The sequence below is a fragment of the Larus michahellis genome, chromosome 11 (assembly GCF_964199755.1).
Source record: "Larus michahellis chromosome 11, bLarMic1.1, whole genome shotgun sequence".
Classification (NCBI taxonomy): Eukaryota; Metazoa; Chordata; class Aves; order Charadriiformes; family Laridae; genus Larus; species Larus michahellis.
Genome location: NC_133906.1, coordinates 3,169,535 through 3,196,901, shown reverse-complemented (window position 1 = coordinate 3,196,901; position 27,367 = coordinate 3,169,535). Strand labels below are relative to the sequence as shown.

Sequence of the window (27,367 nt, the reverse complement as noted above, 5' to 3'; positions counted from 1 at the left end):
GCTTTGCTGGACATCAAGGAAACGTGATGAGTAAGAGAGGATTGAGTGTTGTTTTGCGAGGACAGTGCCATATTGAGACAGTCATCCAACATGGTGATGAATGCCTGTTGTTATTTTCTACTGTTGTGCTGCCTTAACTGGAAATCACTCAAATTCTTGTGCTGTGGAACTTTAATGTATATAACCTTGAGGTTTTGGATCCTTTGCCACTCTGGGAATTCACCCTAATTTAGTTTTATAGCTAATCTGGAATAGCTCTTTTCAGTGAGTTTATAGCTTGCGCGTTGGTTAAACAGAGCTGCAGCTTTAGAGAAAGTGCAGATGTTTGATAATTACTACTTTTAACTTCATACTATTTTAATCCAGCATATGAGGCTTAAAATAGAGCCTACACGCAAAACCGTATACCAGCACCCTTACTGGAGGAGCTACGCTGGAAAGACGAGCATTGAGAGTGACCTGCTGTGCCTCAAAGCAGAGCTGGGTGCAAATAGATTTGTTGAGGTAAAGGAATCGCAGGAGGAATGCAGTCACTGCAACTGTAAGTGGGATCTTTCTCCTTGAATGCCTGAGACTCGTTATCTTCCAGTCAGGGTGAGAATGGGTGTTAACTCTGGTTTCTGGTGTGCAGTGGGTTGGTATAGGCCCTTGTATTGGCAAATCTGATACTTAAATATGATTCATAGTTCCTCTTTGACTTTTTTTTTTATTTAAAGAGACAGCTACCTTTTCTCTAAACACGGTTACATATTTTTGTTTGTTAGTCCTAGATGTACTACAGAAAACATCAGCTAGTCTTTGACATGTGTTTATAAATAGCTCTGGTGGAATCAGAGAGGAGTAACCTTTTTTTCCCTGTGCTTTATAAAGTGATAGAAACTATTAAATACACAGATCTAAACTAATGCAGTTTGCAAAGGGAAATTCTTCCCCAGTCTATTGACTTTCCCTTCTGTTACAATTTTTCTAACTTGCAAAAGACATCTACTTGATTAATCATTTAGACTCATGAGAATTTCTTTTGAAAGGCTTTAAGTTCAGGCATCTATGGATGGAAAAAGCAAATTTGAGGCCAGCTATAGTTTAAGGGGTAACAGTTACCAAGGTAGAGAGTGGAGCAGTGCTGAGAGCATGAGACCAAGCTGGGTGCCAGTCGGTTCCCCAGTAGATCTGTTTTAATACACTGACTGACACAGGGAGGGAGGAGTGTTGATGTTACAATCTAAGAGTGAGTTAAACTCCCGTGGTGTTTCCAGGGCACCGAGGGCGTTGAGAGCAAATAAGCTAAGGAGCTAGCGGCAGTGTGGCAGGTAGGATTTCGCTGTTGATAACACGAGATACAACTTAAGCTCATGGTGTGCCTTTTTGCCAAACAACATGTGGTTTTCTAAGCTGCCTGTGTGCTGTTCTAGAACAGACATGTGTACGACCGTATATACTTCAGAAGAATTTCTGTGTGGAGCTGATGTCAGGGAGCAAATGAGCTGTTAGAAGAGGCTGTAGGCCCATGAGTGTACCTTGTTCTGGAGTAGCCTTCAACAGCTACTCTAAGAAAGAGACTGAAACTAGTGAGCTTGTGGATAGCTGACGAAGGATCAGGAGAAAAAGTTTTGCTTTGGTTTTTTTTTTATTTTTTAATTTTTCTTCTCCTGGAGATTAACTGAAGGAAATGAGGAGAGAGCATAGGCCAGACGCTTCTGTCCTTGCTGTTATTCAGCAAAAGATCAGAGAGCATTTAGGTAAATACTAAATATGCTTATTTTCAGTTAATAAGAAGTCAATCAGAATTACTGCTGTCAGGATGATGTGGCCTTGATGGCATGCATGATTTTTTTCCCCCCTTCCACCATGTTTCCCAGTCCCCCAAGGGTTCAGAGGATTTTCATTCACTGCATTTTCCTGGGTACTTTTATAGGCTCTAAGGAGGGGATTCTTCTTTCCATCTTTTTTTCTGGACGATAAAAGTACAGCCCAGAAGATTCACTTAAATGGTCTGCTCAAGGGCTGAGCTAGTGATGTAGCTTTACATAGCCAAAAGGGTCAGTTTAATTTTTCATGTAAACAAGGCTGAGCTGTTTGCCCATAAAACGGTGTTTAACCTGTGTAACACTGAGCAGGTCAGTATTCATCTTTGCAAAGTGCTCTTGAGATCTTTAGCTGAAGCCGTAGATGGGTAAATGTTTTTTTTTTTAATTGACTAGAATAACAAATTCAGAAACGACGTTGTTGAATAGCAGAGGACAGACTGGTGGTATGCTAAGTGAGAAGCAAGAAGGTGCAAGTGGGTGTTTCTCTGTGTACAGCAACTAATCAAGATGTACAAGCTGCCTGTTTTTTTACCTACTTTCTTGCAAGTATGTCCTTGTAACGTGTACTTGTAAAACTCATTTCCTTCAGCATGACTTAAAGACCTAGCAAGTGGTGTTGCTCAAGATTTTGGGTAATTCCTGCTGGACTGTGGGCACGTATGCAAGTGACAAGTGCCATATAAACTTCACATGCAACTTACCAGAAAGTTAATTTCAACCAGTACCTGATGTCCAGGTGTTTCAGAGTCTAAGCATCTTAAATTATGTACTCATTTAGAGGATGGGAAGTCACAACAAAGAACTGGAGGCCATGAGCAGGGGACTTGATGTGATGTGATTAATGTAGCTGAGAGGTCCCAGCCTGGCGTCCTGTCTCCATGACCCCTGTCGTCAGGTTTTTGTTGTACTGGTCCCAATGACTTTTTATGAGTCTAGCTCTTGTCTGAGGCCCTAAATTACAAGCCATTTGCCTGGCCTTGGCCAAGCTGGCTGTTAACACCACCAGAAGGAGGGAATAAGACAGGAACTCCAGGGGTCATTCCCATTCCCACTGCTTGTCACACTGAGCAGTATCCTCTGTCTCCTTTGTTGCCTTTGAGGAGTGACGTATGCTTTTGGGCGGTGTCTGGTGTCCTCCTCTGGTTCCCTGATTGTAATTTTTGACCCTTGCCACCTTTATTTTTATTGACCCCCACAATCATTTGGCTTCCCTTCCCTGTATTCTTCCCCCACCTTTTTCTTGCGTGGGGACAGTGTATAAAGCTGTTCCTAAATGCGGAAGCAACAGGCAAGCAATAAAACAAGCAATAAATGAGAAAAGGGCAGACAAGTAGCATTGCTTCCCCGAGGTGCTGTGCCAGGCTCCTGCAGCGTAGGAGCTTACTGAGCCAGGAGTCTGAGCCTGGTCTGACTTCTGTGCTGCAGACTGGGCCAGAGGCGCCGGTGGCCAGTGCCCAGCGCTGGTGGCAGCACTGCTTGGCTTTGGATGCTGGCGGGCTTGTCTGCAGGTGCAGACCGTCTGTCCCTTCCTTCTATTCAATGGGCTCAGTTCAATGACTTAATTCCTTTTAAATTTAGAAGCCTGCTTGAGAATTGAAAGGCTTCACACAAGGTACAAGTAAAATGAAAGACCCAATGTATTTTTTTGAGAGGGTAAAAAGCAAGGAACTGGTTTGGCTGCATGAGAAGCTCTGGAGTGGTTTAAATTTCTGTACAGAGTATGGCTTTGTAGTTACTGCCACTTCCACTTTTTGGAAGATGTGTTTAATTACAAACCACTGCCGTTACAGCTGGAAACTCATTTCCTAACTAACATTAAACAATGCATCCTGAAAGCAGAGATGTGTGGAAGGCTTTTAGGAGAGTGAGCATATCCCTCCCTCAAATATCCCATATTTGTTACTCCACTGCGCTTCTGCTGCTGGTGGAGTCCTCAACTCAATCACAACACTCTTATTTTGTACTGCCACAGTGAAGAGTGCAATACAAGAGTGTGGGTGGGTTTTTTCCCCTGTCCTAGCTGGGGTTAGGGGGGGGGAAATAATGACATAAGATGCAAAAAAAAAAAAAAAAAAAAAAAAAAAGGCTAGAAGGTTTATTTGTAGCAAGCCAGAATGATGCAAGTTAGTTGTGCAGGGTTAAGAGCTTATAACCTCAAGAAAAAAGAAATTAATTTGTGGTCTGTATGCATCAATACTTTAGCATCAGGTGTTTTAAGCTGTTTTACTTAGTTTGCAGGAATTGGTTAAGACAATTTGATTATGTTTAACAGAATATTATCACAGGCCTAGGGAAAAGTCAATGGTTATCGGTGAAAGACGCAGTGTTCAGCAGAACCAGAGGCAAAGTGCTGGTGCAGAGCCAATTGAACAGGATTTCTTAGCTCATCTGTTTTTGTTCGGTAGCTTTGTCTTGTTTCCTGTTCCTGGGGGTGAGGAGAAGGGGTAGAGAGAGAAAATGTGTCTTTAATCAAATATAAGTTGGTTTCCAGTCAGTAAATGGCTGTGTTACTAGGTTAAAATATTTATTTTTTTTTTTCCAGCAAGACCAGCCAAGCAATGACTCCTTCCTCTCAAACCTTCCGGTTCCTTCCTGTTGCTTTTATGAAATGTGGGTGCGTCAGTGACTATTTTTTTTGTTTGAACAAGAGTTGCTTTAATTGGTCATCCATACGCGAAGGCAGTGACTCGAAAGGATTCCTGTCCAGGCGGATGGTTGTTAGCTCTGATTCTCGCACGCCACTGTGAAGCCTTAGCGAGCGTGTACTTGACAGAAGGTGGTTATGGCTTTGTAGGTAACTCTGGGAAGCATCCAAAAATTAATCGCACTGGTGTGTTTTTATTATTACTTGCTTTGCTCTTCTGGAGAAGCTGCAAAGTTCTCCTCAGTCAGTGCCTTATGTGTTCTCAGTGTCTGCAACCTTGTTGACAGTTTGTGGGTAGAGGAGATGGTGTGTGTTAGAGCATCCTACCTTACATCTTCTTCCAGATAATTGCAGTCATTTCGAAGGTGCTTAACTCATCCAAACAACACTTGTGTGTTACATTTTATGTTCGCTCTTCTTCCTGGGGTTTGTTTTTGTGGGATTTTTCCCCCCCCCCCCCCCCCCCCTTCTTAACTCACAGCATGTGTTGGTGGAGCTGCAAGTTGAGAGTTGTCTGGGGGCGTGCAGTGATGTTGCAATTCTTCTTCCAGTGAAACTAATTCATTGTTTATAGCTAAGAGATGTTGTTGAAGGTTGCCGTGAGCATAAAGTGAAATTCTCGGCCTTATCACTTGTGGGCTTTGTTATTTCTTTTTTTCTTGAAAAAATAATTGCTTTGTAATTTTTAGATAAGACAGTGTTCCTGAATCAAAGTGAAGGGCTGAAAAAAGAATTCTAAACAACTTTTCCTAGAAACTTTGGAAAACATTTTACTTTGAAGAATCTTTACGCTCATGTTCTCCTTTTTTTCGGTGGCTGCTCTTCTTTCAGTAGCTTTTGCAAATGCTGAAAACTGTGGAAAACTCTTTTCACTCTTGTAACGCTATGAATTTTTGTTACATAGTCTTTAGTTGCTAATATGCTGGGCATGCAATTGAGAGAATATGGTATTCAGTCTCTGTTAATACAAGACTGTCCGTATTCTCCATGTTTAAGCAAATTGTCTCTTATCAAACCTCTAATTATAGGAGTCTCATTTTTTCAAAACATGCGTGTCAGCTCAAACGGCTCCAGTATTTGTATACTTCTGACTCTTTTAAAATTGTTAATGAAGGTCTAGATTTAGAAGATGTGGTCGGCTAAAAGCACTGAAGGGTATTGCATAACAACATCAATTTAGGAAGGAAAATGCGGTTTGAGTAGGGTCAGATTCTGGTTATTTCTGACTCTATAGCTTAAATGGCACTTTTTATTGCAGATTGAGCGCTGAAGAAGATCAGAACAAAAATACCCAGGTTTTCTTTTCCTTTTATTGCCAGCCATCAATGTTTTTTTGCAAGCTAAGCAAGAATTTTGCAGCAGTGGCAAATTCTTGTGCCAACTGATAAAGTGGGCTAATCTATTATAAATTTTTTCTTATTTGTGGAATACTTGCGGCAAAAATTAATTCGTTAAAAGGTTGCCCCTTCTTGTGTTCATTGCTAGCTTCAGGTTGGTGATTGGAACCTGTGCTGGTGTAGCTTGGGGTTCAAAAAGAGTTGTGCTCTAGCCGCAGCCTAGTTGTTATATCTTCACTGACTGTGTGTCCCTAGGGTCTGAAACGCGTACTGTGGTTCTGAGAGTGACGGTAAGCTGTTCTTCCATTCTTTCCTAGTGATTTTAGGGAAGCTTTATACAGTTTTCTGCTTCAAGGGTGGGGAATAGACGCTGTGAGGCCGGAAGGGTTCTCAGTTGAATTAAAGTGCTCCAGCAGATAGACAGGTTTCACCTGGGATCTACTCTCTCTCCAAGCTGAGTCCTCTTGGTCTGTTGGAAAGTGCTGTTTATATAGGCTTAAATGTGAGAAATGTGGCTGAGAGGGGGCTGGGGTTTGGGAGTTTGAAGTTACCATGCTTCAGGGATAAGTTAGTTGGAAGTTGTTGCTTTCTGCTTAAAATGCAAGTATGTTGCCCTTCTGCAGGGCCAGAATGTTGCAGTCTTGACCCAAAGACCAGAGAGCTAAAATACAGCAGTTGGAAAAACCTGGTGATTACTGGTCTGAAGTTGGAAGTTACCTTTCCTGGTGTTAGTGTTGCTGGTGTTCAGCATAAAATGCACCACCATTATTATGCAGATAAATGAGAGGATTTATTATTAATAGTAATAGCTTACTGCTTAGTGGCACATCCTCTTCCTTTCCCAAATTCAAGGTTTTGCAGCTAGAATGTTAAAATTAATCTTACTTGTATCTGAGTCTCTTTTTTTTTGTGTGGCTTTTTTTTTTTTTTAAGCAGTGTCTTGATATTCCATCAGTTTTCTTTATGCAGTTAGAATCCTGCTTGAGTTTTGAAAACTGTGCAGAAATAAATTGGATGCTTGTTAGGACATACCGGGATATCCATCTGGACAGTTAAACGGGTATAAGCATGAGTTTGGTTCTTGCGTTCTTTTAGGATGTCATCCATGGACTGGAGCCTTAATGTGACATAAATAAGCCACTAATTGCCCGTGCTTGCTGTGATTTGGCTTGCCGTGCACCTCCTTTCTAGCTCCTTTGAGGCAAAACAATCCTGGCAAAAATAAAATGATCAGAGCTTAACATGTACATAACTGAATGCAAGAGACTGTTGTTAGCGCTGGCGTCTCCAAAACAGGGTTTATTTGTGGTTGTGAAATCACTGCTGTGGTCCCGGGAACACCCCGATGAAGCTGCTTGTGCAGAGCATGCCTTCCATCCTCCTAATGGCAGCTAGACCAAAAGGAAGGCATGAAAACCTGTTGATACAGAGTGCATTCCTGCTTTGGGAATGAAAATAAGTTACTTGAATCCACGGTACTACAGCGGTTGGGAAGCTGTTAGGAAACAGCACGTACTCCTTTGACAAGTGTGTTGCATCTTAATCTGGTGACATGCCCCATGCCTGCTTTTGTGTGACAGTGCATGGAATAGGGTGGGCTGTGCTTCCAGAGGGGAAAAGGTGTCGGGCTCTGTGTGGCATGCTGCTGGCTCTGGTAACCAGGCAGTAGGCAGGAGATAACACCCATGTAGAAGAGCAAACGGAGTTATAAACTTCATCAATTTTTGTAGGGACACCAAATTAGGTTGCATCTCTTAACTCAGTAGCAAGGTCTAAAGACTTACTAAACAAATGGAGTAGTAGAGAAGCATTTGTTTGTTACTGGCTGTGCAAGGCTTTCTGATGAGTGGTTTCAGATGCTGCTCTATAGGCCTCCTCCACAAGAGCAACAAAGAATAAAAACCATGAAAACAGATTATGAGAGCTGGATCTGGAATGGTACTGGTGAGAAATAGGCCTATCTGAACCGGAATTTCTTCTTTTTACTTGGCTGGTTACTACAGTCTGTGGAAAAAATGTGTAGCAAAGTTGAATACACTGAAATGACAGAAATGTTTTGATAATGAAAGAATATAGTGGACGCAACATCTGAGTTTGTATTCATATTTCAGATGGTGAAATTGTAATAGTAAGGATTTCTATGGAGGTAGTATGTTCACGGCATTTATGGTGGAGGAGAGATTTGGTAGCTAAGCAGACAAAATTTAAGGTTGAAGGCTATGTTAGAAGAGGATGTCTATCTGTTTTTAGTTGTGTATATTTGGTGTTAAATAAAAATAGCTTAAATCAAACCTGATTAAATCCTCCTTGAAAAGCATCGCGTATACCAAATATCCTTGAGTAGCAGCTCTTCAGCCGCTGAGAGGAGCGGTGCTTTATTTGTGGAAGGGGGAAGACATGTTCATTTCCCCTGAGGCTGTGAGGGGGGAAAAAGGAAAGAATGAAACATCTTTCTTTTTTTCTGGGTACTCTTAGCTGTGTGGAAAACAGTTCTGAACTGTCAGTGGGGCATGATGAAACCCCTGCATGTGAGCTGGGTTTAATATGAAGTGCACCTTTTTCAAACCAAAAAGGTTCATAAGTTTTGTCTTAACAGTGTATGTTAGATACCCAGTTCCCACAGATCTTTATCTGCTCTGTCTTGTCCTCCACCTTCAGCAGCGGTAAGGGATCCCTGCTGGTTATCACATGGGTTAGGTACTTGGGTAACAAACTAAACAAAACGAGAAGGATTCCCTTGGGAACATGGAAGCTGGTTCACTTTCTGTCTGGAAGATGAAGCTGGGTCATTGTGTCATGAATCCCACCGTGTTCTGTGCTGGTGACTTGGGTGATGGCATAAAGGCTATTCTCATTACATTGCACAGAATATCCAAAGCCAGCCTGCAAGCATGGTAGAGGACAGGATTATCATTCAAAATGACTGTGACTATGTAAAGAAATAGGAGAGAAAGAAATAAGCTGCAAAATAATGCAATCAAGTACATATTACTGTGCCTGGGCACAGTCAGCTGCATAAAATGAGGAACAGCTAGGTGGGCAGCAAAAAGGGCATTAAAATGGAGAATGTCCTCCCAGGTATAAAATGTTCCTGTACCGTACTCTTTTGTTAGGTTTTTTGGGTAATGTAATGCTTGAGTTCGGCATGCGGTCTGTTGTGCTTGGCCCAGGTGAGCCCCCCTGCTGTGCAAGTGAGACCACTGTTTGAATACCCTCTTCCCTAAGAAAAAGCAGAAGAGAACGGTGAGTGTAGTTAAAAGCTTTTTAGAAAGCAGGCTGTCAGGATAGTTAAAATTTGAAGACTGTTAGAAGATGGCATGTAAAAGACTCTTCAGGTAGCACAAGGTGGTGGGACTTAAGTTGCAGCACAGGAGAAGGGCAGTTAGATCTTCCACTGAGTAACCAAGGGAGACTTGCCCTGGTGCAGGGGCAGGGAGGCTGCAGGATCTCCTGGTACAGAGCAGGTTGAACGTTTTAGCTCAGTGGTGCCTGAGATACAGCCGGCACTGCCTTTGGCTGCGTGTGGGAGTGCAACCTGGAAAAACAGGACCATGAGCGCTAGGCCTTTCCGTGATTCTGTTGGTGTGCAGAGCTCACTGTTGAAATAGTGCTCCTTCATGGGCTTTTTGAAAAGCCTCGCTTGCCTTCAGGACACTTCTGCAAAGAAGCCACGGAGCTGCATTCCTATGCTTGCCAAAGTCTAGAAATTATTTGCATGCCAGTATTCTGGAAGTAGGTATCTGAAGTTATTCTTAAAACCTTGAATTACCAGTTTTTGAAAACACTACGACCTTTAATTGTGGCTTTTGGAAAGAGCCCTGTACGCATATCACCCTCAGTGTGTTGGCGGCAGCCAGTTCATTCCATGTGGGATGTAAACGCAGCCCCAGCAGTTCAGTGTGTCCTTCTGCTCAGGGCTGTGCCCTCGCCTCTCCTGAGCAGGGCTGGGACCTGCCTTGGGGTGCAATTCAGTGGCAGAGCTCATCTCGGTCCTGTCCTCTTCCCTGTGTGGTATCACCTCCTCTTTCAGCACAAGGTAATTTTTGTAGTTATTGGCTTATTCTGAGGCCGTTTTAGCCCCCTGAAGTGGCTCGCTGCAGGTGTGGGCCAGTGTGGGTGCCCATTGGAGGCAGGCTTGTGGCACGGAAGGGAGCAGTAGGACTGCAGCAGCGTTCGCTTGAAGTAGTGTGAAGCAGAACGGAAACCTGTTCCTAAGCTTTAGCACTTGATGAGGTCTTGATTCTTTCTGGAAAGCAGGGGCAGGTTGGCCTGGGATGGCTCTGCCTGCAGAGCTGCTCGTTGCAGGAACAGGAGCTCTGAAAGCGGCCTCGTTAAACTCTCATTCTTTCCTCTGCCCTCATGTCCTAGCAAGTGCACTACAGCCCATTAAGATATAATTGCATTACTCTTGAACCATCTACGACAATAATGGGTGCCATCATGACCAGTGTAATAACCTGAAGGGTTTACAGTTAACATGCTGGGCTGTGAGCGTGGTTTAAGGTTGGGGCTTCGTGTGTCTGAGCATTAGATGTACCGGGAGCTGTTCCTGCTCTCTGCAGCTTGATGCTGTTTTCAGTGGCACCTGATTCAACTCAGCTGTGACATCCAACTTTGCCCCATGTTTCCACTTGAAGGGCTTTGCCAACAGTGCCAGCTGACGTAGCCATCTCCTCTTGCCATCGCCGGTTCCGCTCGCAGTGGTATCTGTGGTGGCACGGTGAACCAGATGGGGATCTCAGCCCACCCTGCAAAAATGGATTTCTCTCCCTCCAGCCAAATCAGTTCTTCCCCATCTGGTTAATCGCTCAGCCGTGGGGAAGGCTGTGCCAGTACAGAGGGGGTGTGATGTGAAGATGGGAATGAGTTCCTAGGAGGGTGTGGGAGGAGGAACATTGGTTTTTAAGCAGCTTTTCTACTGCTTATGAAACCACAGGCTGGGCACCACAACTCCTTGTGTGGTGGTGTCTTTCTATATATTCCAGCACTTTGGATTCAGTGATGCTTGCTCTCTTATGCTGCTTTGTCCTTGAAATTCCTATTTTGAGTGTGTGCGCTGCTGCATGGTAGGTCTGTGGTGTGGAGAACCTGTTTCCATATCGGCTGGGGCATCCCAGCTGGCTGAAACCAGCGCTAGGCTGGCCTGCGGTTGGGTCCATCTTCCAGAGGATGTCCTCTTTCTTTATGAGATGCCGCAGTTATTGCAGGCGTCGTGGGAATCCTTGTGTGCTCTCGAAGAGCCAACAATTAAGCACTCTGCTGCAATATCCTCTGACGTGGTTTACTACCTCTTACTATATTTGAATTCAGTGAGGCAAGAGCTTGAGCAGACACAGGGACAGGAGAGGTTCCAGAGAATCAGAGGGATCTCGTGTCAGGAGTGCAGCCCTGTCAGTTGTCCTTTTATCCCCTAAACCCACACCATTCACGCAGGCGTTTGTAAGCTGTAGCCTCTCCCTGTATTCTTCACAAGTGTTTAATCAAATAAACATATTTACTACAGTGCACAATTGATATCCAAGTCATTGATGAAGCAGTGTATTTGATATCAACCTATACTTTTTAGATAAATTTCAATAAAGTTCATAGTAAGTGGTTTTACGGACCATTACTTTTGGCCAGTTCGTGAGCTATGGTAGTAATGTGTTTTCAGATGACTTGACTTCATTATTCTACTAATACAATTAATGTGTCTTCTCCTGGTTACCTCGTCCTGCACTTTGTTTCTGCAAGAGGCAATAACAGCATTAAATATATAGAAGCAGCTTTTACCTAGAAGCCTAATGGGCTTTACAGAGCCCTCGGTGTGTTTCTCAGAATCCATAAAGGCTTTCAGCATACTTTTCTTGGCTTCTTACGTAGGAAGCATTCACGCTGAGCTAATCAGGAGGGAATAAAACAGTGAAATTCCTTGTTGAGGGTAGGATGTTACTTAATGGGGCTGAAGGGCTTTTCATGGCTTGGCCTTTGCCAGCGTCTGGGCTGTGGCACAAGCCAGTGCAAAGCTGGACCAGCAAAAAAAAAAAAAAAAAGGTGGGGGGGTGATTAGGAGAGAAGGATAGTTAGTGATTTCACAGGACTTAGTGATAAGGAAGAGGGTAGATTTAGATTAGGTATTAGGAAGAAATTTTTCACCCTGAAGGTGGTGAGCCCCTGGCCCAGGTTGCCCAGAGAAGCTGTGGCTGCCCCATCAAGGGGGTTCAAGGCCAGGTTGGACGGGGCTTGGAGCAACCTGGGCTGGTGGGAGGTGTCCCAGCCCAGGGCAGGGGGTGGCACTGGCTGGGCTTTAAGGTCCCTTCCAATCTAAACCATTCTATGGTAAGTGTTAGAGGTAAGGTGAGGAAGAGGAGGTGGCCGTCCTCCACCCTTCTGCAGCCAGCTCACTGGGGGTCTCAAGCTGCAAGCTGGTGTGCCTTCTGCTGCAGGAGCTGGGACCCTTCATCCCCACCTTCGAGCTTTTTAAATTTAAACTGTCAGAAATGTTATGCATGCTACCATGGATCCATCTTGGGTTGGTTTGGTGTTTTTTTTTTTTTTTTTTAAGCTTTTCAGCTTTTTAAGTTCTCTTGCTCTCAGTGTGGGCACTTGGAGTGTGGGCGTAAGTGGAAAGCTGAATGCAGGTTAGGTGACCGTTCCTGCTTCGCACCTTGCAAAGCTGTACTTCAGTGTATGACGGCGTGTAGGCTTTTCAGGGCAAAGACGTGTTTTCAGCAGTGTAGTGAGTACTTAATCTATTGTATCGTGTCTATAGTGTGGGAAAGCCTAGGTCACGTCTCGGGCTCAGCCTGCCATGAAGGTGCTGTTGGCTGAAGCCAGGTGATATTAGTGAAGCCCCGGGTTCCTTATGCCCTCTCAGGCTGAGCTGCTCGAGAGCCCCAGAGGTTTTATTCTTCAATGGCAAACAAGCAGCCACGTCTCTGCTGTTTCTGTATGTTTAACTGTCAGCGTCGGTATAAAACGGTTAGTTGTTGGTACGTGTTATAAACATGGTTGGTTACCAAAATTAGTGCCTTGCCTCCTGCTTCTTAAAAATAATGGGACGTTGTACTCGTCTGGCAGCTCGGGGACATCTGGTGCTGTCAGAGCAATCTGTCTGCTGAGATGCTATGCAGGCAATGCCCTGTCCAGAGCAAGATTTAAAAATATCAGCTAATAAGCTTTTAAAACCACTTCAACAGTAGCTGCTTAGGAAAAGAGATGGAAGTAGACTTTGGAAATGTGTTTCTCTTCCTGACTTTTTTAAAAATATGAAGCTACAACCGTCGGTTTAGTCTAATCTTGAATTGTGACGACAACCCAAAGCAGGAAGAGCTGGAATCTATTAAGTCTAAAGTGGTATGAACTAGTTTTATGGACCTGCAAATACTTTAAATCTATTTTTTCCTGAAATTATGGTTCTGGTTATTCCTTTGTGCAGTACAGCATCACAGTGTTCATTATTTTTATTTTTTTTAGACTACTGGTTTCAGAAGCAGAACTATTTTAGTAGTTTCACTAAACTTTTCCCATAACCATATTTGCTGTTCCATTGGGATGTCGATATAAAACTGTAACGGGAAGGAGCGGCTCAGTGACAGCTTTAACAGATCTCTTCATGCAAATCTGCTGTTTCCCTCCTATGTAAATGTTAAGGGGAAGTGTAGTAGATATGTAAGCTGTTAAATGTGAACCAACTGGATTTTCTGGCTTTATAAAGCTTATATTCACTATTTTACCTTTGTACTTACAAAAGGTGAATTGGATGAGCGGGTAGGTTGAATCAGTTGAGTTAGAACCTGGCTCCTCGTTTGACAAAGCATTTGGGGTAGTGCCTCATGGAGAAAACGGGCAGCTTTCTGGTGCTGTTGAAGTCAAGGAGTCCCTTTCTGCTCCCCCAAGACCTTAGACTGTGTCTCAAAGCCGGGCTGGGGACACCAGCCAGCCAGCCCTGGAGGCAGGCAGCAGAAATTGGGAAGAGGTTCTTTGCTTCGCCTCCAGCTTTCTGGGTAAAGTGCTCGCATTACCTGTAAGTCCCTTTTTCAGTGCTTGGGGACCACTGATGAGTAGAGCAAAGACTGCCTATCTTGTCATTCCTCTGATAAAATATTGTGGCTTTTGAATAGGTTTTGGTGTGGTTTTGTTTGTTTTTATTTTCTGAACCAAAACATAAAGGTAATGTCTGTATATTGTCATAACAAGCATCTTTTTGAACTGTCACCAGTTGAATCAAACCTGATGCTTCCGGAGACAATATTAACCTTAACTTACACCAAATGGATCTGTTGTGTGTTTAATAGCTTGCATTTGAATTTATTTTTAAAATACATTGCAACAGCATTAATAATTAACAAAAATGTATTCATGTAGCTCTTTTCCTTCTTCTAGAAATGACTGCTGTTACTGCAGGCAACGTTAACTTCAAATGGGACCCCAAAAGCTTGGAGATAAGAACACTGGCAGTTGAAAGACTACTTGAGCCTCTTGTTACACAGGTAGGAGAGAAAAAAAAGGGGAGGGGGCAAAAAAACTTTCATAAGGATGATTACATGTTTTGATGTATTATTTCAATGAAGTAACTATTAAAGCTTAAACTCCAGAAGTAAAAACACTATAAAACTGAAGACGGAAAAAAAGTGTACAAGTAATTTCTTTGCTCAGTTTTATCGTTATTGGGCATGAGTCTAGAGAGACTCTGCTTCTTCAGCACCTGATAAGACACGGTATTTCACTTAGAAGTGCAGAAATGCATGTTAGTAACTAATGCTCTGCTGCTGCTGTGCTGTTTCGTGCCTGGATTTTGGGTGGTATGCTGCTTATTTGCTGAGTCTTAAAAAAAGCTATGCCATGAATCATGTAGAAACTGGTATTCGGGAACGACAAAAATCCCTTGCAATGAAGCCCTTAGTGCTTGCCAGAAGTAGGGTCTCGCAGGTTTTTTCTTTGAGATGACTTGTGTTTCGAGTTCCCTTTGGAAGGAGGTTCAGGTAGAGGGTGAAGTGTGTGGTGGGGGATGTTTGCAACACGTCTATGACAATCTTGTGTAGTATGTGGATTGCTGACCCTTCCTAACTGAGTTCCACTGAAGTATGCTTTTATGGCATTTGTTGCTGATTCAGTATATCTTTTACAAGATATGCATACTTTCTTTTAATTTCTGCCTACGCTTTATGCTGGCTTTGTGAATAAAAGCTTATTTCACATGGTATGTGTTGCCCAGTGAAATGCACTGAAGAATATAGGAAAGCCAGAGTAAGTCCTCTAAATGTGGGCTGTCTTGGGCATTTTGGAGATTCTTGGAAGAGACTTTGTCAGAGGTCTGGAGGAAAAGGTGCACTGCGGACAGTTAACTCATCTTCTTTAGCATTGTTTTTCTGAAATATGAAATACGCAACTCCTGCTAAGCATGAACTTCAACAATCAAATTCTCCTTTCATTATTAACATCCCTTTAATCACCAGGCTGCTGTCTCTGAAGCAACCCGCCTTTTGTTCCCAACAGATGTCCACGTGGGCAGTTGGATGATCTACTATTTAGGTTTTTAACTGGAGTTACTGATGGATTAAGAGAATTTCCTTAGGAGAAATTGTCCTAATTTGGTAAACTTAACTGAGCAAACTTGTTTCTAGGACCTTTTTGTCCAAGTTGAGTGCCTATAACTTATTTGTCAAGTAGCACAATAGGCTGTACTGGCAGTCCCAAATTTTGTGAATGATGTGACTGGCAAAATACAGAGAGGAAAGCAGAGTAAGTTGCCTTGTTACAAATTGTTCTTTATGAGGCTGCCCAATACAAACGCTCCCCATTAATCGTCAGCGCTATTCCCAACTGATGGCTTTCCCTCTCTGAATCAACCTACTGAGAAAATGGATTCAGCTCTGAGGACCTTTATGTCAGCAGCCCTTGGGCTTCCCAGAGTAGGAATATTTTTAGTGATGTAATTTGATGTCCCCATGAAGTAGCTTTGTATGTATTTTCCTAGACTTAACAAAAAGGAAAGGGGGGGTGGGGAAAAAAGGCAAATGGAAAAGCACGCGTGGGTTTTATCACATCTGTCTGTGTTTGATTGAAGGGGATGGATCCTGATCCTGAGCTAAGAGAGTACCTGGTGGTCATCTGCCCGCTGGTGACCAGCCCCTAGCAGGTTTTCATTCTGAAACATAAAACTTGGGTTGTGAGAGCTCAGTTTTGGTTGTTTTAGAGAAACCCACCTCGAGTACTGCGTTCAGTTTTGGGCCCCTCGCTACAAGAGGGACATTGAGGTGTTGGAGCATGTCCAGAGAAGGGCTACAAAGCTGGTGAGGGGTCTGGAGGACAAACCTTATGAAGAACGACTGAGGGAGCTGGGGTTGTTTAGCCTGGAGAAGAGGAGGCTGAGGGGAGACCTTATTACCCTCTACAACTACCTGAAAGGAGGTTGTAGAGAGATGGGGGCTGACCTCTTCTCCCTGGTGACAAGTGATAGGACAAGGGGAAACGGGTTCAAGTTACGTCAGGGGAGGTTTAGATTAGATATTAGGAGACATTTTTTCACTGAAAGGGTTATTAAACATTGGAATAGGCTGCCCAGGGAGGTGGTGGATTCACCATCCCTGGAGGTGTTTAAAAAAGGGGTAGATGGGGCACTTAGGGACGTGGTTTAGAAGTGGCTCTTGTCAGGGTAGGCTAAAGGTTGGACTCGATGATCTTAAAGGTCCCTTCCAACCTCAACGATTCTATGATTCTATGATAATGAGCTCTAGGAAGTCTTGCTCTGCATTTAGGCCATTGGCTGTAGTACTGTTTTGGACTGAAAAGATACTGTGTTACTAGATTTCGGTAGATAATGGCTTCAACCTTATTTGGGGTCTTTTATGCCTGGAGAGCTGTCCCAAACTAATTATCCTCAACTTGGTTTCTTTTTATGTTACGCCAAATAGCTCTGGCCTGTTACTGAGATTGCGATTTATCAAAAATACAAGTAGATCTCAATTCTTAAAATCAAATTTTCAGGTCTGCTGCTGATAAGAAAAATCTCTAAGCAGTTCAGCTGAATTTATAATGCTCATCAAGAAGCATGGTAATGTTTAAAGAGACGTGAAAAACACTTGTTAGTGAGTTTAACCTTTGGAGCTGGCAATGGTGCAGGTATTAGCGCTATGCTGTTTAGAAAAAAATACACATGGCCTTGCTGTCAAACGGATAAACTTCTAATTTTTTTTCATGTTTTTTTTTTCCCCCCCTCCATCTGTGCCTTTAGGTAACAACCCTGGTTAACACTAGCAACAAGGGCCCCTCTAATAAAAAGCGAGGGCGTTCTAAAAAGGCCCATGTTCTGGCTGCTTCAGTTGAACAAGCAACAGAGAATTTCCTGGAGAAAGGAGACAAAATTGCGAAAGAGAGCCAGTTCCTTAAAGAGGAGCTGGTGGCGGCTGTGGAAGATGTTCGTAAGCAAGGTAAGAGCTGTGTAGCTGGTAGCTTCTAAAACCACGGTTTTTCAGAGGAAGCAGAACCGTTCCTGTTGCCCTTCTCCCTTTTGCTGCTGTTTCTAATGATTCTGTGCCTCTCCACTTGCGTAGATTCTCGGTTTGTCTTGCTGGCTTCCTTGAGGAATGAGGTGAAGTGGGCAGATCTGGAAATTGGGTGTCCCAAGTAGCGACTGAGAAGAGAAGCAAAAAGGCTGATCCTTTGAAGAGCATTTAAAAGTCAGTTTAGGCTAAAAAGTAAACTTCCCCTGGAAGTAATGGAGCTATGGCTCAAATATGTCAATAACTTCTCCAATATTTGAATGTATACAAAACAGCATTGTAGGAGGAAGAGCTGAGCGTTGACTTGACAGAGCCGGGTGTCTCAAATATGCGAAATGTAAATAGGAACAAACAGAATGCGAGGACCTTGATTAACTATTCCAGGCTTCCTCCTCCACATCTAGTGTTGATTTTTATCATTTTCTTTTTTACTTTCTTGGAGAAGACCTGCAAGAAAAGCCTATGGAGCTGGCTTACTCTAAAATATGCACTAGTAAATATTGTTGCTCATAAATCATTTATCATTCTTCCAGTCATGAGCCTTTTCTATGCTTCAGTGAAACCCAGTCAACTGGTATTAATGGTGGCGGCTGCTGCAAAAAAAAAAAAGGGAAAACTCATTAGCATTAATTACTTGTTTGTAGCTGAAGTTGCATAGTGATGAAGTATTAGTTGAAAACGGTTCTAAGTTCTGGATGAGCCTGGTTGACGGACCAAGGAAAGATCAACATAAGAAGGCTGCAGTATAAGGGGCTAATTGAGTTGGCTTAATTTAACAACAACAAACAGCAGCAAGAGACACCCCTTTGTCTTGAAGCCTTTAATTCTTGGTGCTTGCTTGATTGCTGCTCAGGATCGCAAGTCAGAGCTCAGCTGTGAGTACCTTCAAATGACTCTTGGAGATATTGGTGAGCGAGGGAGCTGTACCCAGTCCTCGGGATTGGGAAGTTCCATTAGCTGAATTTGTAGGGAAGCTGGTGGGAAGGAGAGACTGCTATAAAAACCTTCAGTTTGACCCTTTCACTTGTTTCTTGGTCCCTGCTTGATTTTGAGACTCCTTGATGCCAAAACCTCCCTGCTCTGTTGATCCTTGACAGAAAAGGTGGAGTTCATAGCTGAGAGGTGCTGGAGTGAAATAACTTCCCACCTTAATGTCATCTCACATCTTCCTCCCTTTTTACTGCTTGCAGCTTGCCTGAAATCTGGTGCACGGAGAAGATAATCTGTTTTCTGAACCTGGGTGGGTGATGATTAGACTTGAGTGATTGGCCTGAATGGTGCCCGCTGCTGTTTGTGGGGATGCAGTCGCAGCGGGGCTGGGGCTGCTGGGGCAGCACAGCCAGGGATAAAAGCCTGTGCCCGTCATCACGCCAGCGTTCAGGCAGGTTTAGCAGAGCAGCGCTTCGTAAGGAAATTAAAAAGCAAACAAACCTTTGAGGAAATTAGAAGCAAATGGTGAAAAATGAGATGCAACAGAGGGAAGGCTTATTGCTGCCAATGCCCTGGGGAGGACTGCAGTTCTCAGTAGTGCTAATAGCAGCAAGGAGATAAGAAACTCTTGACATACGTGTTTATATACAGTCCGTGCGCTTCAGAAGTGCTTCCAGTATTGTGGTGGACCAGTTGAATTTTTGAACTGGAGAAATGAGGGGAGCGTAATGCAAAGCCTGTGCGTGTGCTTTCTCTGCCTTGTGCGATGGGGGGCAAAAGGGGAGAGGGGATCTGGGTGTCGCGGTCAGCAGTGGGGTGATTGCGAACTGGCAGCATCTGTGTCTGATGGCAGCAGTGGGGTTATGGATGTATAGCACAATTTGTCTTCAGCAGAAGACAGGAAAATAGAATTAATAATGCCTCTATTTAGATAGGGAGTGGTTTAGTTACCATAATAAAAAAAGATGAATGAATGTAGACAGAGGTTATGAAGATGATTAGGACAATAGATAACTTGTCTCATCAGAGAAAATTAAAATATTTTTTTTTAGCCTAGCAAGAAGAAGATTGAGAGGGTACATGATTTTAGTGAGCACGCTTGTTCATAAAATCCCATTTGTTGGGGGTAAAAACAAAGAAGTGAAAAGAGCTATTTAGAATGAATGATAGTGTGGCTACATACTAAATCAATATAAGTGGATCTTCAAAGTCCTCCTGATTTTTACAGTGGAAGAATAAATTACAGCTTGCTTTAAATATTAAACAAGTTCATGAAATATCCTAAACTATGATTCTTGGCCCTTTAAAGCTTTGGGATTTTGACTTCTAAAGTAGTGAAACTTCTTAAAATAAAACTTTGATTGGAATAGTGGAGATCAAGAACCAAAGTGTTTTTCAGAATGGATCCTGCTGCGGTTATAGAAAAGACTTAGTACTGGAAAACATCTGACATGAATGTCTTGGATTTCAGCATCCTCACAGTGTTTATTACCTTAATTTCTGCCTTTGGAATTTTGCTGGGTAATAGAAGGGACAATATTGGTCTTGCCCAGTCTTACTCCTCTCACTGTGAGCTCTTTGTAGGGTCTTCCCTTCTTACAAAGCATTGCAGACTGACAGCTGTTCTGGTCCTGGTGCGGGGCGTTTTGGAACTGAACCGGTTTCTTGCCCTGGTGTGTGGCACTGGGACAAGTTGCAAACTCTGGGGCCGAGAAGGACATTTTTTGGGTTAGGCTGGCTGACCGGGCTATTCCTGTTTTCCTGGAGTTCTGAGGACCGTAGTTCACTGCCTCTGTATATCTGTATGCTAGCGTGAGGATCCAGGGAATTAGCTATGCTCTTACTGTTGTGTTTCTTCCTATGGTAATTTTACATAAAAGATCAAAAATTAAAGCTTAAAATTAAAAAGCTTAAGCCTGTGCATAGGGTTTGAAGTAAGAGAATGGATGAATGGTCTTGGGAATCCTGTGGCCTTTGATAAGGTTCATGGTTGTAAATGCAGGGGAGTGGACCTACTAATTCAGCATGGTGTCCTTCCACCCTGTGTTCCTGAGTGAAGCTTTCTCCAAAACCAAACAGGGGGGCAAATTATGAGAGTGTAAAGTTTTTTCAACTCTACTTCACACAGCATGCATGGCTTAAGGATTTCCAAGGAACAGGAGGAGGCCAGTTGTGGAATAACTTGAAGTTAAACGCTGAATTCTTCTTGGAAAACTCAGCTTTACAATTCTGTTGTGACCAGTTAGCTTAATTTCTTGGAAGGGTGCAAAGAGTTCTCGGCTGTTTTCCTGCAAGAAAAATGTTTTAGGAGCGTACCACTTGTATTAGAAGTAATCCTCCAGCCAAGAACTGGAGATCTTTGAAAAGCCATAACTGAATGGAGCTCTAAGACGGTTCTTGGCAAACTGTAGGAGGAGTGTTGTAGGCAGTATATGGATTTAATTGAACACAAGATTAAGGAATTAACAGAAGCTTTTGTTGGCATAAGTATTAACACCCATGTTAATAAGGCAAAAGGAGATACGGGGCCTTGTCCTTTATAGTAGAAAGCAATGTCAGCCTGTTGTGACACTCATGGTGGACATTGAAGATGGTATTTGTGGTAGGATGGGACTTCAGTATCCAGAATAGTAAAGTCTTGAAGCTCTGATTCCATGCTTGCCTTCATTTGATGGGGAATAGGCAGCCTCTAGGGAACTGTGATACGCTCTTACGAGCAGGCAGGGAGATGGCCTGGTGGCATTCCTTGTATTTCTAATACTGCCGGCAAAGCAGCCTGGAGACAGGCTTTGAACTGGAAGGGTACGAGGTGACGTGTGAGCACGAATTTCTAGCTCGGAAGGGAAGCATCAGTGCCTGTGTGTGTCCACGGTCTTCCTTGCCTTGCCTGTCTCCTCCACCGCTTTCCTGTTCTCTCTGTTTGTATGAAGCAAGCCCTCTCTGTCGTGGTCATCATGTACCGCGCTGCTGAGGAGGATTAATAGTGCTGTCTGAAAGTGCTGTCAGACCCTGTGGGCATGGTGGGAATGAGACTAGAAAATGGTAATTTTTCTTTTGACGGACGAAAATCTTACTATTTCTGAAATGGGCTTTGTTCCATTAGATTTAATTGAATTCTTAGTGCTTTATTGACAAGATCATAGTATGGCTACCATTGCCTCTTCTTTTCTCAACTCTTTTTTATTATCTTTCCCTTGTAATATCTGGTGAAAATCTAAGGTTATATTGGAAAAACAGATTACTCATAAGAATTCGTACCAGCTGTATAATCTGAGTCTCAAAGTCTGACTCTTCTGCAGTATATATTTCTTTTAACTCTTGAAATCCTGCTTTCAAACTTGCAGTGTTACCTCTGGCTCAAATTTGAAAATGAGAAGATTACGCTGGATCCAATTTGAACTGCTAATGTGCACACGTAATGCCGTAACTGCATACTTAGGCCAGGGCAGAGCTCCCTCTTACCCGTTGAATCTAGCTAAAATAACTACCCCGTGTTGCTTTTTCTTTGTAAGAGTAGTCTGGAAGGAAGGAAGGAATAGCATTTTATTTCAGGACTGGCTTGTAAGGTTGCAATTTGAGATGGGTAGGGGATAATTTTGGGTTGTAACCTTGTTAGCAATTTCTGAGATTCAGATGGGGCGAGTGGCCACCTCTCTAAGTTGTTTTAAGTAGGAAATAAATGAAAACAGCATTCTTCTCTTGGGAGTTGGAAGTGTGGGAGTTCTATATAAAAAGTAAATAAAGGAGGAAATATTTGTAGTGAATTTTGGTTCTGGCATATATCCTTAAATCCTGAGATTGTTAATAGATTTCATACTTGCGCTGGTGACATCAATTTCACTATTATTAGCCTCTTCCAGAAGGAATAAAGAAAAGGTCATGTCAGCTATGTAGGGCTTTTACAATCTCATGGCTGGTTGCAGTTTTTCAGCAGTGGAGATGCATCATCTTTCACCCATCTGGAAATCTGGAGGCTCTTAACACTTGTTAAAATAATGAGTTGTGTTCCTCAAAAAGTTGGGTAAGCTTTAGATTGATATTTATAGCTGGTCTGTGCTTGGGCAGAAGCTTTTTTCATGTGTCACAATACTGAAGTAGCATTTTATTTTTTTTTTTTCCTTAAAATGTTGTATGCCACTCTTAGTCGTAATATTTAAGATGATGGAAGGGTGTTACATAGGAGGGAGCATTTGAACAAAATTGAGTATCTTGATGTAGTTGCTTGGACAGGCTGGCAGCTGTGTTTGGGCTGTATTTAGCTATGAAGGTGTAGAGCACTTGGCTGCTAGAAACTCTTCCAGGGCAAGATATTCAGTGCTTGATGATAAGTAAGTGGATGGTTAACCCCAGGCTCTCCAGTTGTAGGTATTTTTAAGTAGTTTAAAAAAAAAAAAAAGTAAATAGTTAAAATAAAACTGAAACACTTCCTGCACTGGGGATACGCTGCGCTGATGGTCTGGCTGTTGGAGCAGACGAGCTGTTGGCAGGACGATGCCACCGCATCGTCTGGAGATTGCGGTGCAAATCTTGCCCAGCCCCATTTGGTAGCGGGCTCGATGGGAGTCACTGTCGGTTTTCACTTTGTGAAGCACTATTTGAGGTTCGGTTCTTCTCATCTGAGATGTGCTATTTTTGTTTCGGCATTTGGCCATATGGAGACATTTTCATCCAGGTTTGAGAAGCCTCCATCACAGCAGTTAGTTACAACGCTGTTCTGCTTTCTGGTCATCTCCAGCTGCCCACAAATCTTTGGCCTTGAGTACCTGGCATCTTTCACCAAACGCTTCTGAAATGTGAAGAGATCCAAGAAAAATAATGTGGATTCCAAAACTTGCTGCTGTGTAGGAATTGTGGTACTTGAAACAAAATGCTGCCCCAGAAAGGGCGGGGAGAAATCCAAAATTTACTCCTCTTGACTATACGCAGACATTACTTTTATGCTTTCCGAATGCCTTCTGGAGGAATTTCTCTAGCTGTGTAGAGTGGCCTTTGCTTTTCATAGTTAACCAATTGCATTGTTACCATCTGAAACCCAAATTCTTTCCTCCTGCACCAGATGCAGACCCACAGGCTATGAAACGTTGAAGCGTTTTACGAAGCGGTGCCTTGCTTTGAATGCAAACCAGGGCGCATCCAGCCAGGTCATCGCTCCGAGTTGTTTACAGTCCCATGAGCTGTGGCGTTTCCCTGAGTGTTTACAGTACTTTCTGCTGCTCTCTGCTTAACTCCTACACGCACACAAATCAAAGCTTTTGCTTAAGCTTTGAAAGCATTGTAGTTTGTGAAATAACTGCGGTCCCGCATGTAATAGCGGAGGCATGCTGAATTTGCCTCTCCAGAGGATTCTGGCATGTTAAAACACCCGTGCAACTGGAAATAAGGACTAAAGTGTTATTTCACGGCCCTTCCTGCCTGCACAAGCCCCTCTACCCTGATACCCTGTGGTGACCATACTTGGAGGTAGCTACATGCAATCTTAATTGTTGGCTCTATTTAAACGAATTCATTTTGTTTTCAAGACTTAAACTGGCCTGCGCAGGAACCCTTACAGCCCCTTAAGAAATGCGGTGTGATGTTAAAGTGGGACCATCTTCTCCCCTGTGCAGGTGACTTGATGAAGAGCGCTTCGGGGGAGTTTGCAGATGACCCCTGCTCCTCCGTGAAACGCGGGAACATGGTGCGAGCGGCGCGCGCCCTCCTCTCTGCCGTTACCCGGCTCCTGATTTTGGCTGACATGGCAGATGTCTACAAGCTGCTTGTTCAACTCAAAGTCGTAAGTGTGGTTCTTTGCTGGGATTGGCTTTGCCGTGCCTGGCACGCCAGGCGTGCTCCGTCAGGCGGCTTTGTCTCGTGCGTGTGTGCTGACCCCAGTGTGTGCGCTGTCGGCAGCTGGCTTCTGGAGCAGGGAGGTTTTTAAGGTTTTTCCTCTGAGCGAAACGTGCGCAATGGATGTTTGTCACTTGTTTTTAAACTCATTGTCAGTAGCTTTTGACACCATGTTGCACTTTATTCTGAACTTTTAGTGTTGAAACTAGACGCACTAAGGTCTGCAACTGCAGGTTGTAACCAGCTTTTTTCATCTTAAGGAAACAGTAATTTGGCTTTCTTATTACCAGTACTCCCTTGTAGCTACTAGGGATGAGTAGCTTTGGTAGACTAAATAAAATGAATGTGGAATATTTGAGGAAGCCTTTTCTTCCCACGAGCAAGAGGGTGGGTGGTTGGTTTGTACAGAATCTGAAATGAAATGAGATTCGCTACCGGGACCGCTTTTACAACAGGGCTTTGAGGACTCTCCTTGTGTCCTTCGGCCATTGCCGCACCTCTGCCGGGCAGAGCTCTGCCAGGGCAGGGCCTCCGACGGCCCTGGGCTCCTTCACGCGCTTTCAAACATGTGTACTTGGCTGTCCCAGGTAGCTGGTGACTCTGAAGAAGTAGCTAAGCCTTCAGTACTATTAGCCTTTGAAGCATCTCTCTCCAAAAAATAAAAAGGGGCAGAGGAAGATTGCTTTCTCTGTCTGCTGTGAAGTACGTTCTGAATCACTTCCTGAACTGTGGACTATATTACTTGGAAAAATATGTCTTTTAGGTGGAAGAAGGTATCTTGAAACTAAGAAATGCTGGCACGGAGCAGGATTTGGGTATCCAGTACAAAGCCCTCAAACCAGAAGTGGACAAGCTTAACATAATGGCAGCCAAAAGGCAACAGGTACAGTGACAGCAGCTCTTTCTTCTGTATATTATTTCTTTTTCTTTTTTCAAAATTAGAAAATAAGGTAGCCTTGCTGCTCTTGAACAGTTCCCATTGATGCTAATACTGCTTTCTTAATTTTTTCTTTTTTTTTTTTTTTACTTTATTGCTGAGTACTTGCACTCCAGTGTGTTTAGGAAATTTGAGCTTGCCTGGTAAGCAGAAAGTCTGCTCTGCTGTAGTGTACTGCTTCTGACGGAATTTGTTCTAGCAGCGTTTGTTTATGTTAATGCTGTAGTACCTTAATGAACTGCTGCTTCCCGAGACTCGCACTGCCCGTTTTGAAGCACGCAGGTGTGGGTAAGGAAGGAGAATTGAGATGTGACTGGATGCCTGGTGCACTGACCGCTAGACCCCTCTGCCTTTGTGGTTCGCGCAGACAGACTGAACCTGTCCATTTAAACAGGGAGCGAAAGTCATGGCTGGGCCTGGAATTACGGCTCTTTCCAAGAATATGAGTGGCAGTGCTGGTGCGTCCTGCAGTGACATGCCCATTTGAGAAGGGATTTACAATCCTGTCTGTTATGCATGTGTTCTGTGTTTAGATAGCTTGTGCTTAACCTTAAATTGTATGTAAAATTTGTTTTGCTCAACAGCACTGCTGTGACTCATTCTCGTGTAGGTAAGTTTTCAAAAGAAAGCAGAGGTGTGGGCAGTCCCGTTTATCACAAATAGTGTAATTCTTGTAGAGCATTTTTTGTTTGTTTGTTCTGCTGATATGTACAAACCAAAACTGCTTGTGCACCTCTGACACTGCTTGGGGTTTTTTTTTTTTTTTTTTTTTTTTGCACGGATTCATCTTTGAAAAGAAACTGGATATAGCCTAAAATGGATTGCCAGTTGGTTATGTATCTAAAATCTGATTGCAGTAAATGGGAGTAGGGTTGTGATGGCAATGCAATAAACGTTCTTAAACTGCGTTGTGATGGATTGTTCCGCACTATGGGAAGTGGCTGTACTAAATCTGTAAGCCTGCTTGGAGTGCCCTCCCTGCTTCACGTGTATCTTGCAGAGGTCGCTTATTACCCATTCATTTTGAAGAGCCTGTCAGATTATTTTTTTTTCCTCCTTTTCTCAGTAAGGCAGTCCTCTTCTTCATTTTCATCACCTCTTTGTTAGATTTAAGAGGTAACGTTAAAATTATGATACTGCTAATAACTGTGTTCGTTCTTCCTTTTATAAACTTGCTGCTTGTGCTGGACACAGAAGCTTTATCTAATCGTGGTGCTTCTATTCCAAAACAGAGGTGATGGTGCTTTAGAGAACTGCAGTGGCAAGCGTTTGGGAAAAGACGGATGGACTCGCTTGCTAATCTTAAATTAGTGGTAATTACAGTCATTGGATTAATTTCGTCTCATTGGAGAAGAGCAACAAGTTGAATGAGATGATACACTTGTTCTTCTAAAATTAAGTATCTAAGTCTCTTGAGGATAGTAAACTCCATCTTCTAGGTATGATTAAAGAAAACACTCTGGTTGTGAGTCTTGGAGTTTAAATTAAAGAAGATCTTGCTCTTCCTGTGCAAGACAGTATTGCAAGGGAAGCCTCTTGTTCATTTGATCGTTAAAAATTAGCTTGATTCTTAAGTTACATAAAAATGTAAGGTATTCTGGTTTGAGGATTTAGGTTTCTTTGTGTTTTTTTTTTTTTTTTTTTTAGATGTGTTGGACACTGGAAGGAGTGGGAAGAAACATGTGTGTCCTCCTGATTTACGGGTGTCACCAGCTTTCAAAATGCTGCTCCTCTGCTGTGGAGAGGAGGAAAAATCCAACCTCAGATTTTGAATCGCAGAGTTGTGATTTGCCCAACAATACTTATTTTTTTTTTTTTGTCTTTATGAAGCTGTTGTGTTTTGAAATTAGTTGAGCCCTTAAGAATAGGGATGTTCAATCAGGAGATAATTAGATCTGAGCATACCGGGCCAAGAACCTGCCTGTCTTTGAAGACGCAGCGAGACAGTGTATGGATGTTAAATGTGGGGAATGTTCTCAAATGCTTTTTTTTTTTTTTCCCCTTTAATTTTCCTAATAGGAATTGAAAGATGTGGGTCACCGTGATCAAATGGCTGCGGCCAGAGGAATTCTGCAGAAGAATGTTCCCATTCTTTATACGGCATCCCAGGCCTGTCTGCAGCACCCTGATGTAGCCGCTTACAAAGCCAACAGGGACTTGATCTACAAACAGCTTCAGCAGGCGGTCACGGGCATCTCGAATGCAGCTCAAGCAACCGCATCAGATGATGCTGCCCAGCAGCAGGGTGGAGGTGGAGAGCTGGCTTATGCTCTGAACAACTTTGATGTAAGTTTTGAATGCTTTACACTTAAAAAAAAAAAAAAAAAAAAAAAAAAAAAGGTGGTAACTCTAGCTCTTGTGTTCGTTCACCTGGTTTACTAGCAACAGCCTGCTTTTATTTA

The 27,367-nt window shown here is 43.1% G+C and overlaps 1 protein-coding gene across 3 annotated transcripts in view; it reads left to right on the top strand.

Annotated features, from left to right (window-relative positions):
* CTNNA1 (catenin alpha 1) overlaps positions 1-27,367 on the top strand; it is a 122,359-nt gene that overhangs the window by 2,542 nt on the left and 92,450 nt on the right. For all 3 annotated transcript variants that reach the window (XM_074604438.1, XM_074604437.1, XM_074604439.1), the window contains 5 exons: positions 14,154-14,260; positions 17,005-17,200; positions 23,809-23,975; positions 24,792-24,911; positions 26,985-27,251. In XM_074604438.1, the coding sequence (XP_074460539.1) occupies positions 14,156-14,260; positions 17,005-17,200; positions 23,809-23,975; positions 24,792-24,911; positions 26,985-27,251 (855 nt within the window). In that variant the 5' untranslated portion in view covers positions 14,154-14,155. The remainder of the gene's footprint in view (positions 1-14,153; positions 14,261-17,004; positions 17,201-23,808; positions 23,976-24,791; positions 24,912-26,984; positions 27,252-27,367) is intronic.